A 13,675-nucleotide genomic window follows, 5' to 3' on the forward strand; every position below is an offset into this window, starting at 1 on the left:
TCTTGGTATGCATGACTGATGTTTACTTTTCTTCTTCGGTATATATTTTTCCACTATTTTCTCTAATATTTTATATAGTATCTCCATACTTAATCTTATGTCATCACTTACGAAAATGTTATCCCAATCTTTGTTTAATTCTTCATTTATTTCTGACCATTTTATATTTATTACCGTAGAAGTTGTATTTTCCATATCCTTCCCACTTTTTATTTTCATTTCTTGCTTATCTCTGTTTTCACTTGCTTTGGAATGACTGTTAATTCTATGACATTATGGTCCTGAGATACTGGCATTATAAACTAGTATTATTTCTTAACATAATTCACCTCATTCACAAATACTAGGTCTAAAGTATTTTTCCTTTCTTGTTGGCAGGTGATTTATTTGTTTGAATGTTGTATTCTAGTAGCATATCTAAATAGCTTCTTTTGAATTGCCTCTTTATTTCTTCTGCACTACTATTACTCTCTTTTTTATATGTATAAATACAACCACAATCTCCTATTTCGTTTCTTTCCAGTCTACGAAAGGAAAGATAAGTCTCCGAATAGGAGGAATAGTCCAGTCCTTGTGATTTCTACATATATCATCCAATTTTTCTATTATTATGTCAAACTCTTTAGTATTAGGGGGTCTATATATTACTATGTTCATTAATTTTTCTGATTCCAATTCTACTGCTATTAGTTCACATTCTGAGTTACTATATTTCTCATATATTTTTCCCTGTTTTTTGTCTTTCCCATATATTGCGGTTCCCCCTTGATTCCTTTTTTTTCTACCTGATCTATAAGTTTGGAACCCTTTTATTTGATCATCATTCCCAGTCTCTTGGGAATACCAGGTTCACTTATATTCATTAATATCTATTTTCTTTTCAATTTGGGTTAGTTCTTCTAAGTACTCTATTTTTCTTTTTGAGTTACTCGTAACTAAACCCGTGCATTCATCATATGATGGTTTTCGTGTTTTCTCCTTCATTTAATATGGGTAATAATAAAGGATTTTCCCATGTCTCTTTCCTGTTCTGGTATGTTGTTCTTTTCTTTATTTCCAGCAAATTCTGACATTAAAAAATCCAACTTTTCCATATATATTTCTCATATATTTTCCCTGTTTTTTGCCTTTCCCATATATTGCGGTTCCCCCTTGATTCCTTTTTTTTCTATCTGATCTATAAGTTTGGAACCCTTTTATTTGATCATCATTCCCAGTCTCTTGGGAATACCAGGTTTCACTTATATTCATTATATCTATTTTCTTTTCAATTTGGGTTAGTTCTTCTAAGTACTCTATTTTTCTTTTTGAGTTACTCGTAACTAAACCCGTGCATTCATCAATATGATGGTTTTCGTGTTTTCTCCTTCATTTAATATGGGTAATAATAAGGATTTTCCCATGTCTCTTTCCTGTTCTGGTATGTTGTTCTTTTCTTTATTTCCAGAAATTCTGACATTAAAAAATCCAACTTTTCCATAATATTTGATCTTCCTTCAGCATAATTATTAATTTTGTGTCTGAATCTGCAATTTTCTCCGTATCTGCAATACTTATCTCTTGAGTTGTATTTTGGAGCTGACGGTTGGAAATATTTTGGTGACACACCATATCTCGTTGATGGCTTGGTTTTTTCTTTCACCTGATATGCTTTGTTCCTCTCTTTATTTATTTCTTTCTTATTTTGGATTTTATTATTTGATTGATTATTTATTTGATTTTGATTCATGGCTACAGGGTGCATATAATTACATTTTTTGTCGAACTTACATCCTTTTCCTTCTTTTAGGTTTTTGCATATTTTTGGTAGGACGACCATGGATGCTCATGGGAGAGACACGGACGTGAGAGGTAGAAGGCGAAACACTCCCTCTGCTCGATGAGGTGGCAGAGAAGGAGAAGAAGAAGCAACTTCTTCCCTATGAGATCTCTTAATGGCAGGAGGAAAAGAGACCTTCCGTTTATGCCCAGTCTCCTTCACAGTGAATGCAGAGAATTTCTCTTCCAAAACAGTCCAGCCTCTTGAAGACCGCCTGAAACAAAGCCTCGGACGGCTCAGCAAGCGAGGACAATGACATCATAGCAGCGGGAGGATGAGTGGATGCTACCACTAACGTCATGGAATGAGTGGATGTTGGGAGTGACGTCACAACCTCCTTATGACCAGAGCTAGTTGATGGCCTCACAGGCGGAGCTGACCCACAAGATGGCTGCCCATAAGACCCAGCGTAGATGAGACCAGGGGGAGGCGGGAGAACAGCAGGAACTTGGGTGTGGGCACGGGCCTCCATGAAATGAGACAACAAACCCTCCAAGGAGGGTGAGCTCCGTAGCCCAAGCGACGCCCAGACCGCCCCCATTTTGGATGACTCCGAATCTGAAATAAAGGAACGCGATGAGGTAGCCTACTCACCTCCAGGACGAAAACTGGAAACCGAGGGAGAGGGAGCTACATTACAATAAAACCAGCCTGTGGCACTCCCGATACTTCCATCAACAAATCAATGGAAGAAAAGAAAGGAGACACGGGAACACCAGAATTAACTCAGGCACGACATTCCGGGCAAGGATTCATTGCAGTACAAAAATTAGCTCTGCACCTACTGCAAGTTGTATGCGGATCCATAACCGAAGCTGCCAAAAATCTTGAGCACAGGAACCCTTGGATGCCCGGGCACATACGCTGGCGAGGTTGTGGAGACTAGGAGGAAGCCATTACACAAGAACACACACAACACACTGAAAAGAACAGAACATGGGCAAAACACAACCAGCTTGGAGGAAGAGCAAAGCATAAGTGTCTACTCTCAGAGGTTGTGCACGGTTGCTGACCAGCTTTCACCTCGTACGCGCAGGTGTTGCCAGATCTCACAGATTCCTTTCTTACAATCTCTGATTGTGTTAGCCGGGTACCAGCTGTGGTTGGAAAACATCCTATTGTTAAGACCGAAGGTTTGTTCCGCATATGAACAATCCATGATTACATTGACCTATAAAACACCTCATCATCAGCACATGACCATATTACACTACACTTACCTGTTGTTTGTTCTGGAATTTCTTGCTGGCGTTCAGCCCCAGGAGGAGGTGGCAACATGGTTATCACCATCTCTCCTGTTTCTGGTTTTTGGAAGGAGATTAGAAGATTATGTTTTTCAGAGCCACTTAATTCAACTCCAGCCATTGTTGTCATAAGATCTTCATGAGCAACATCAGTGATGTGGGTAGTTTCTGTAGTCCCATCCATGATGCTATGCTGTGCAATCCCTGGCTCAAGCTTTATTGATTCTGTAACTACTGGAGCAGGCCAATTCTTTCTTGGACGACCTATTAATATTACAAAATTACTGAAGTATTTAACTACATGAAATCCACAGGTATACATTCTTCACAATTCCATAATTTACAAATTGATGTACTAGTAGTATGGGAGGAGTATGATCAGCAAGCAATCACGCACAGAAGCCAAGGAAACACATAAAATTATATTTAATATCTCTAACCATAGCACAGAAGAAATATATACAGTAATGCCCCGAACTAACGCGAGGTTAGGTTCCAGACCCCCTCGCGCAAGGGGAAGCTCCGCGTAAGTTTGGCACAGTCTCTGAAATTGCTAATAAATGCTTACTTCTAGAGTTTGAACACTAAAGATGACCCTAATCATGCTCCCTAAGTATTAGGCAAACTTTTAAATGAAATTAAAGTTACTGTAATTTGATTTAAAAGCTAGTTTAATACATTACCCTTAAAAAAGGAATAACTGGCTGGCATAAAAATAGTTACAGTAACTACTATGTACATACGTATCCATTTTCATACATGTACTAAAATTACCCCTAATTCATGGGATGCCATTTTTCTTTTTCCTGTCAGAATAAAAGTTTTCTTTGCATCACTAGGTACTCTTCATAAGTTAAGTCATAACGCAGTCACACAATTAAATTAAATAAATAAGACATGTATGTACATAAGTAATGTTTGCAGAGGGAGAAGGTAAAATTAAATCAATTCAAAATCATGAACTAGTGTGAGCTAACTGAGAGAGAGAGAGAGAGAGAGAGAGAGAGAGAGAGAGAGAGAGAGAGAGAGAGAGAGAGAGAGAGAGAGAGAGAGAGAAATACATATGTCATGTAGGTAAAACTCTGGAGGGGTATCATCTTTGAAAAGTGTGAATGGGATCACATCTTCTGAAAGTACATTAACTGTATGTGCTGTAATTACGTAACATAGTACATACAGATTGTACCAGCACTTTTCTCTGAGGTTAAGAAAGTAATTTTCACAGAACGACAACTCTGATGTTTTACTAGTAGATCATCGAGTTCTTATATAGTGACTAACACAGAATTACCTACTGCCTTTGTATTACTTTCAAAAATATAAATAGCATACACATAATCTATATACAGGCGGCCCTCGGTTAGCAGCAGGGGTTCCGTTCCTGGCCACCGACGCCAAGCGAATTTTCGACGCTGAGCGATTTTAAAGCCTACGGCCGCCGCACACCTTCTTTCGAAACTCTAGACCAGTCAAAGGAGCTGTAATCCCACAACGGCGCAATAAGTAAAATTATATTTATGCAGTATAGTACTATAGAAATTACTGTACAGTACATGTGGGTGTCTAAAGTATGTAAAGATATAATAAAGTTTATACAGTGTACAGGTAGCTGTAGTGTTCAGGTTACGATCATTAGTCTTACGATAGTTCGATTTTATGAGAGATCAATTTACAATGGTCTAACTTTATCCATCTTCTAGTTACATAAGTTCAATAACAGCAAAAGAGAATGATGAAAGTATGGTGTTAACGTTATACTCGTTGCGTGAACGTGTACAGCCATGAACAACCGAACCGAGAAACTACTTTTTTTTTTTTTTTTTTTTTCTAAGTACAACCGAACTGGATAATATCTGTTTGGCTTGTATTTCGATCATCGTACTACAGTGCAACATTACCGTATTTGTTATAAATGGCGTTATGTATAGAATAGAACTGAGATATCTTAATGTAATAACTTTATTCGCTATAGATCAGAGATCAATATAGATTAAAGATCAATCGGGAAATATACCGTTAAATTTTAAACCTAGTTATAACTGAAGCTGAGAAAACTGTTCAAGCTGCTAATGACTATTATCGTACATCGGCAACAAGGATAAAACTGCAGTAAACGTCTGCCATCACACACAACTGTAGATAAAATTGGGATAAATCATTTTAATCAAAACTACTGTGCTTGAAAGAACACAGTTTTACTGTTGGTTTCCACGCCGATATAAGATAAATAGCGTAAAGTTCGTATTACGATGATATAAAGGATTACGTATTGCGAACGGAATCACATAATTTTTTACGCAATAAACATGCCGCCAACGTAATCTGTTAACGAAAAAAAATAGTAGTTCACATTCACAACAAGACATATTCAATAAATATTTCCACCTAAAAACACGCTGTATATGGAAAAATAACTTTGTCTCATATAAGTCCAAGTATATAGAATATTCGTTTATGCTAACTAGAAGCAAGAGCATTCGCTCAGAATTGCGTTATGGTGAAACAGACTCGTATTCATCAGCTGATTTCAAACCAAACAACATTGGCCGCTCCGCGGAATACGGCTTAAGTTTGCCGTAGTATTTTAAAATACAATAATATGAGAATACATACAATATTCTTGGATACAGTGAAATAATGTAAAACTTTTTAAAGGATTTATGGAAAAGATGCGTAATTAATAAAATAACACAATAGCATTTTTCGGAACTGCGGACAAGAACGAACATGAAAAACCTCCCCTTACAACGTGGAGCCTAGTTACAAAGGCTGCCTTAATTTGTATCTTATTTCTGTACAAAAAAGGGATTTTGACGTAAGGAAAAATCTATTTCTGGGCTCAGCTCGTGTCGCTGCGCGAAATATCCTTTAATCTATTATTTCTAGGGTAAATGTACTAACACATACCAGAGAATAAATAAATAAAGAAAAAGGTCAGTATAACTGACTCGCTCACCCTCCAAGAGGGTGTCGGTATGAACACTATGGCGAGTGAGACCACTACCACGAGCCAAATGCCAATAGAAATCTCCCACTACAAAACCCTCCAAGAGGGGAGCCGACCCACAGAGTGGGCAGCGAGTACTACTACTACTCCATCCCATGCTGCCGACTGCTGCGCCTCTGGTGGCCATCCTTTTCAGTTAGCGCACACGATTCACACGTGCCATTTTTCTCTCTGTGTTTTTTGTGCCCTTTCGTTGGATTTATTTACCATGGAGCGTGCAGCCATCGCAGCAGCTAAGTTAAGTACTCAGTATTTATGGTTAGTTGGTTTTTTCCGGCCCTGAGCCCGTATTTGCCGTTTTTTAGGTATAAATACGAACTCTAGGTCGGAAGCATGGCAGCATGGTTCTGCCTCGTGGTGAGTTCGTTCTCGGTCACCCATACCCAGAACATCCCCTTATTTATGTACGCTCTATTTTAATTATCCGCTTTACTTAGGGTACTGTCTACACGGGTTTGTCATGCATGCATGTCTTTTACCTTATGTAGGCTCCTTCTATCCAGACCCTAGTCACGGCTCTTAGTATCGGCCCCGACTAGCTTTGAGTGGTAGACTTGCCTTCGGGTTAGTCGTACACTCCTGGATTTTTTCTCCTTCTATATTGTTTTCTTTCTTTCATTATTATTCATTTGAATTATTTATTTGATATTGTTTAGGTTAGTTAGGCGTCTGGCTTGCTTAGCCTAGGTCATTGGCTCATTGAGCCCTTATACCCTACCGCTCATCAGTTCGGTTGCTTCCCTATAGCATCTCTCTGATCAGTTGGTTTTGGTCCAGTGGGCCTATATGCTACCGCTCATCAGTTCAGTTGCTTCCCGATAGCATCTCTCTGATCAGTTGGTTTGTCCTAGGCTTAGTTGTCTTTGTTTTGTCCTTACCGCCCCGTGGTCACTACGTGATCACGAGGCAGCCAGACGCCTGTCCAGTCACCTTCCCCCCCCTCCCGCTCTTCTATAGAGTCGGGGGGGGGGGGGTCGGTCTACCCATGCTCGCTCCACATACCCGAGCCTGCCTCCCTCTCTCCCCCCAGGCGGAGGGAGTAGTGGGACGGGACAGACCCAGACTGGACTCGACCTCTCCGGCTTCTCGGTCCGGCCGGATGGTAACATGGGGGGGGGACTGGCCTTCCCCCCTCCGTTGCTACCCTGTCGCTCCGTTGCTAGCTCGAGCCTGTATGCCTTCTCGCTCTTTCCCACCTTACTAGGGCTCCTTTACCACCGGAGTCCTGGCATCCAGCGGAAAGGTGCTAGTCCACCCAGCAGAGTGGACCGGAACATAACAGTTGGTCCCTGCTAACCTCTCCGTCTCGCTGAGTTACAACACTCCGCCACGCACTGGACGTAGTCCGGTACGTTCGAGTTTTTGGGTTTAAGTGTTATTAGGTTAACTATTAAGTTTATCTTAAGTACCTTGAACCATCCCCCCTCCCTTACCTGTCTTACCGGATCTCTCCGGGGTTATAGCCTATTCAGGCGTTTAAGGAGGGGTTATGCCCAATTTTTTCCGAGCTCCGGCATGCAACGGAGTTCTTCTGTCCTTTAGCCTGTAAGTGATATTCTTTAAGATACTCATGTGTCTTCCCACTTACAGACCGACCAACTGTGAGCATCCGGGATGCGCCGCCACACTTCAGGACTTCCCATGTGGACACGAAGTGCCGGTCCCATGCTATCCATGCGCGACTCCGCACGGGGACATCCAGGTCTGGTACCATGAGACGTGTACCATATGTTACGATCTGGTGAGCCAGCTTTTAGACGGGTAAGTATTCCATCTCCGGTAGCTGCTCCGCATCTGTTATAGTGCTTAAGTTTTCATCAATCACTCTAACTTAAGGAAATTCAAGGGGCCCTATAGCCCCTATAAGTTTAATTATTACTTTAAGTTTTAGCTTTAAGTGATTCTTAAATCTAATCAATACCCTCTCTTCCAGGCGCCGGCAGTGAGGGATACCAGCACTGGCAACCCTGCGGGCCTGGGTCGGCGGTTTTCGGGAAGAACGCCGCCAAGGGTATGCCCTGCATCCTGGAAAAAACGGTTTGGCGTTACTAATCTTCCCCGGAGGCAGGCGACAGGGTACGTCGACCCAGTAGAGGCGCCCCGACTATCGCCTTCATCCAACAACAGCTGGCTGCCTCATTGACTGACCAGGACCAGGACATCTCCACGGAAGTCGCGACGTTTGGATATTAATGTAGAACCTATGGTAGGTGTAGACGACCTGTTGGTCGAGGTAGGTAAGGTGGACACCCAAGAAGGGTCACCCTGGGCGTAACTGTTTCTTCTACTCCCTGCAACCTCTCCATCCTTCCAAGCTTTACGGGTGATGAATTGTATACTCCTCCTGACGCTTCGGTTAGACCCAAGGTCAAGGGTCAAGCAGTGAAATCCTTGACAAAGACGTCGTCGTCGTCTAAGAAGACGGCTTCGGCGTCATCCTCCTCTCGTAAGTCTCCGGCTAGGAATCCCGGAGCAGACAGATCTAAAGCTTCTGGGTCCGGCTCTAGTCCTCGAGGAGTAAACTCCTCCAGAGAGAGATCTCACACTCCGGCAGAGTCGTCAGTTCCGCTACCCTTGGTTCCGATTCAGAGCCACCCCTCCCACCTCCGCAGCAGCTCCGGCTTTGGACTCCAATGCTGGCCTGTTACAACAGGTGGGCGACCTGGTTGGGTCTCTAAAGAGTAGCATGGAACAAATGATCTCTCGTTGTCGGATAGGATTACTTCTCAAGACTCCATTATAGCCGGACTGAGCCAAGCTCCTCTAGCCTCTCCTCCACTTTCCAATACAGGTGGAGCCCAGCTTCCTCCGTATGACTCTCTACCTCCGTTCTCGATGAACAACCCATGGAGAGTAGCGTCATACGCGCCCCCTTCCAAGACGGACTCATTTCTATACCGGAATTTGGAACTCGAAGGATAGAGGACTTCGAGTTCTACCCGGAAGACCTCCAGCCCCCGTTCATAGGCTACGCAAGGCTCACCGCCTCAGCCATGGTTCGGGATGATAGGGTACCAAAGGAGACAGTCCTCTATTCACGAGACCAGGCTCAGAGAGAATGGCTCAGGTGTTTAGAGGACATGGATTGTTCTAATACTAAGATACAACCTTTCAAGAGTCCCTTTACCATCTTCACAATGGATGAGAGTACCCCGCTCCCTTTCCTAACAAAGATCGCGAGGTCTACATTCCAGCGGCCCAGAAGGGGGACCCCATACCTCAACTGAAGGAAGCAGATCCCACATCTCCGTTACTTCCTTCAGCCGGAGAATTGTGGGAAGACTTGCCGAACACCTTCTCAGCTGGCAAACTCAAACCGGACTGTGCTATGGAGCAGTTTGGTGAAAGCTGCCCAGGCTCCCAGATAGCCTTATTCAGGCTGAAATTTGACGCAAATCGCGATTAGCCAGATCGATTAATTCTATGGCTATGACCGAAGTGGCCACCGTAGCCTATGGCTCAGAGCCGCTTTTCAAACTTATGACCAAATCCCTGACTCAAACGGTACAGTCAGATATGTTTGAGTTTGCCACTGCTAGAACGAATTGTAGGAAGCATGTCCTACAAGAAGCAACCATCCGGCACTGAGCCGAATAGGTTTACTCTCGTCGAACATCTGGGGAGCAGATCTCTTCCCGAAGCCATGGTGAAGGAAGTCCAGTCAGAAGGCTACGAGGTTGAACCAGAGCCTTAAGGACCGTTGGGGCCTTACGGCTAAGAGGAGGCAAGATCTGACAGCTAAAGGTAAGGGGCAAAGGAAACCCAGGCGTTTCCAACCTTACCAGAAAAAGCAGCCACGCTTTCCTCAGCAAGTTCCGGCGGTTCCCTTAGTGCAAACAGCCCAACCTTCCACTTCAAAGGCTCAATCACAGCCAATTTACGTGATCTCCCCTCAGCCTCAGCCCTCCACCTCTTACGCCATCTCTCCAGCTTACAATCAAGCCTTCGAGAGTCAATCTTCACAGAAGTATGACCGCTCGGTAAGGAGGCAGAGGTAAGCGTTCCTTTCGTGGGAGAGGATCGGAGGTTCCTTTACGCAATGTGTTTTCATACACATTTTAAACATAAAAGCATAAACATTTGAAAAATCGACACATCGATCGCTAAATTTGCACTTTTTTTTTTTTTAACTCGATATTTTCGGAAGAGCGGCAGACGGCGGCATACAAGAACGAACTTGAAAAAAACATCGTAGTCGATAAGTTGAAGGGGAGTTTCAAAAGCTGCCTTTTTATCATATTTCTGCACAGAAATAAAAATACCCTATTCGTAGTACATTTTCATACAACATTTTAAACAAAAGCATAAACATTTATAAAATCGAGCACATCGATGGCTAATTTTGCACTTTTTTTAAATCGACATTTTTGGAAGAGCGGCAGGCGGCGGTTTACAAGAAGAACATGAAAAAACATCGTATTTGATAACGTGAAGGGCAATTTCAAAAGCTGCCTTTGTATCATATTTCTGTACAGAAATAAAATGCCTTCACGTAATACATTTTCATACACATTTTAAACAAAAGCATGAACACTTATGAATCGACACATCGTAGTCGATAACTTGAAGGGGAGTTTCAAAAGCTGCCTTTTTATCATATTTCTGCACAGAAATAGAAATACCCTATTCGTAGTACATTTTCATATACATTTTAAACTTAGAAGCATAAACATTTATAAAATCGACACATCGATCGCTAATTTGTCACTTTTTTTAAATCGATATTTTTTCGGAAGAGCGGCAGGCGGCGGCTTACAAGAAAGAACATGAAAAAACATCGTATTTGATAACGTGAAGGGCAGTTTCAAAAGCTGCCTTTGTATCATATTTCTGTACAGAAATAATAAAGGGATTTTGACGAAGGAAAATCTATTTCTGGGTGATTGGCTCGTGTCGCCATGAAAGGATCCTTAATATCATTCTTTCTAGGTAAAATTAATCTAAAATTACCAGAGAAAAACAAAAACAAAATTAAGAAATGTCAGTAAAACTGACTCGCTCACTCTTAAAAAAGAAGTGTCGTATGATAATAGGGGCGAGTGGGGAACACTACCACGAGACAATCACCAATTAGAACTTCCAATCAGAATCCCCCAAGAGAGAGCTGATACCAACGGGCGATGCAGCCGCTACTACTACTACTAGAGGACGCCACGGACAGCACGCCCCTAGCGGACATCCTTAATCTAAAACATCTTGTCCTGCAAGGGGGGAAAACCATAAAGGGGGGGTTTCATAGGGCGACACGAGCCATCACCCAGAAATAGATTTTTCCTTCGTCAAAATCCCTTTTCTGGGCTCAGCTCGTGTCGGCCTATGAAAGAGTACCAGAGAAACAGACAAGATGGGAAAAAAAAAAGGAACAAATGAAAAGCAGTGTAAAATGATGGATATAATATAAGTAATCATTACAGCATACAAACTAAGCACTTAAACTAACTTATACTAAACAGTAAAACAACAGAACGTTAGTAATCTTAAAGTACTTAAATGGTAATTATAGTAAATTACAGTGATGCATGTAATACAACAAAAAGGGATTTACTTGAACATATTTACAAAATATACAACACATTGTGTCCTACCCTAGCATAAAAATAAGGGTAGTACACTGAAGTCCATCATTAATACAAGTTTGGCAAATATATACAAACACATTGTGTCCTACCCTAGCATAAAAATAAGGGTAGGTACACTGAAGTACACTAATCAGTACAAGTGTGGATGTCCCTAGCAAAAAAATAATAAGGGACAATCCACTATATGATTCAGCGGCTAAGGCTATGATATTCGAGTAGCCTGGCGATAGGGTGAGGCATGTTTGGATGATGTAGGTAGAAAGAGACCTGGATCTATACTACAACTACTATACAGTAATCAGGGGAAACAATGTTTCCCGCTGCTACTGCTGAAAACTTTAAAGATTCCAAGGACTTTAGATAATGGCGTTTAAAGACTGTCGGGGATTTCCATCCAGTATACTTTTTAAGATCCTGAAAGTTCATATGTTGAAAATAATTAATTGAGGTGGCTACTCCCCTGATATCATGTGCTTTTGGAAATGACTCAGGATTGGCTTGTTTAATGAAGTAAAGGATTTGTTGTCTAATACCTTTTACTGACAAAGTACCACCTTTTTCTCTCATGAAGAGAGCACCTGAGGATCTTGAAGAAGTACAGATAGAAAGGCTCTAAGAGTTGATACTGGGCAGAGAGAAGGATCCTGGGGAAGTGGATAACCTTCCAAGGGCCCACCTTGCAAGAGGATCCTCATTTTTGGCTAAAAAGCTACGATCCGGAGCAAGTAGAACTTCTCCTGATGGAGGAATTCCACATGACCCGCATCCCTGGATAGAGCCGACAGTTCTGAAATTCTAGCTCCTGAGGCTAGGCTTAATAAGAATAATGTTTTCCTCAGGAGCATTATGAATGTACAAGATGAGTTGTCAGTATCTGAAGCTAGTTTGAGGACATCATTTAAGAACCATGAAACTGTAGTAGGCCTTTGGGAAGGTCTAAGTCTAGCACAGGCTTTAGAGATAGACGTGAAATAAGATTCAGTCAGATCTATCTGAAAACCTACTTGAAAGATTTTCTTCAAAGCCGATTTATGAGTGGTAATAGTGCTAGCTGCTAAACCTTTTTTCAAACAAGGATCTGAAAAAGGATATAGCCAGATAACTGTCCATGGTGTAGTGTTCGATTCTTTCAAGAAAGATGCTAATTTTTTAACAGCTGAGTCATATTGTCTAATGGTTGACTCTCTCTTATCTGATTCTAGGAAGAGAATATTCTGTGGATCAATATTAGCATCTTTATTAGCCGCAAACTTCATGAAGTCCATAAAGTTAGGGTCTGGAGAATTCCCTGAGGAAGCGAACACAGTCCTCATTTGTACTGATTGTGATAGCTTGGGATTGGGGATCCGTTGAGGTCGGAGACCCAATTCCAGAAGAAGAGGATACCAGTTGCTCTTGGGCCAGTCCGGTGCAATCAGAGCTACTATCCCTTTGAAAGACCTTAGTTTGCTTAGGACTTTCAAGAGAAGATTCACTGGAGGAAAAACATAAATTTCTCCTCCACTGATTCCAGTCCACGACAGGGCGTCCGTGCATAAGCCAGGGTCCAGGTTCCATGGGGGCCACATAGCAAGGGAGCTTGTGGTTCGCTTGTGAGGCGAAGAGATCCACTTGGAGACCTGGGACTCTCAGGCTTACCCACTGGAATGACCCGTCGTCTAGAGACCATTCTGATTCCAGAGGAACTGACCGGGAACAGGGCGTCTGCTATCACATTTCTTACTCCTGCCAGGTGAGTGGCAGACAGATGCCTTTGTGTTTGTTTGCTAAGGCAAAGATGGCTATCATGACATGATTGACATGCTTGGACTTGGACCCTCCTCTGTTGATGCAATGAACTACCACTGCACTGTCCAAAACTAGCCTTAGATGAGACTTCTTCGGGGGAAGCAGTCTCTTCTTCAGGTAAGAAATACTGCCATTGCTTCCAACACGTTTATGTGGAGCTGGCGAATTGAACTGACCAAGTCCCCTGAACCTGTTTGAACTGAGAGTATCCCCCCCACCCGGACAGGGAGGCGTCCGT

General features: G+C 42.3%; 1 protein-coding gene and 1 long non-coding RNA gene across 2 annotated transcripts in view; one reads left to right on the forward strand and one right to left on the reverse strand.

Annotated features, from left to right (window-relative positions):
- The window catches only part of LOC135216987 (uncharacterized), a 183,210-nt gene that overhangs the window by 75,273 nt on the left and 94,262 nt on the right, over nt 1-13,675 (forward strand). The window lies entirely within an intron of this gene.
- LOC135217284 (zinc finger protein Xfin-like) overlaps nt 1-13,675 on the reverse strand; it is a 113,498-nt gene that overhangs the window by 29,517 nt on the left and 70,306 nt on the right. Inside the window, exon 6 of the mRNA XM_064253033.1 lies at nt 3,040-3,327. Within this exon, the coding sequence (XP_064109103.1) occupies nt 3,040-3,327 (288 nt within the window). The remainder of the gene's footprint in view (nt 1-3,039; nt 3,328-13,675) is intronic.

This window comes from Macrobrachium nipponense, chromosome 7 (assembly GCF_015104395.2).
Source record: "Macrobrachium nipponense isolate FS-2020 chromosome 7, ASM1510439v2, whole genome shotgun sequence".
Classification (NCBI taxonomy): Eukaryota; Metazoa; Arthropoda; class Malacostraca; order Decapoda; family Palaemonidae; genus Macrobrachium; species Macrobrachium nipponense.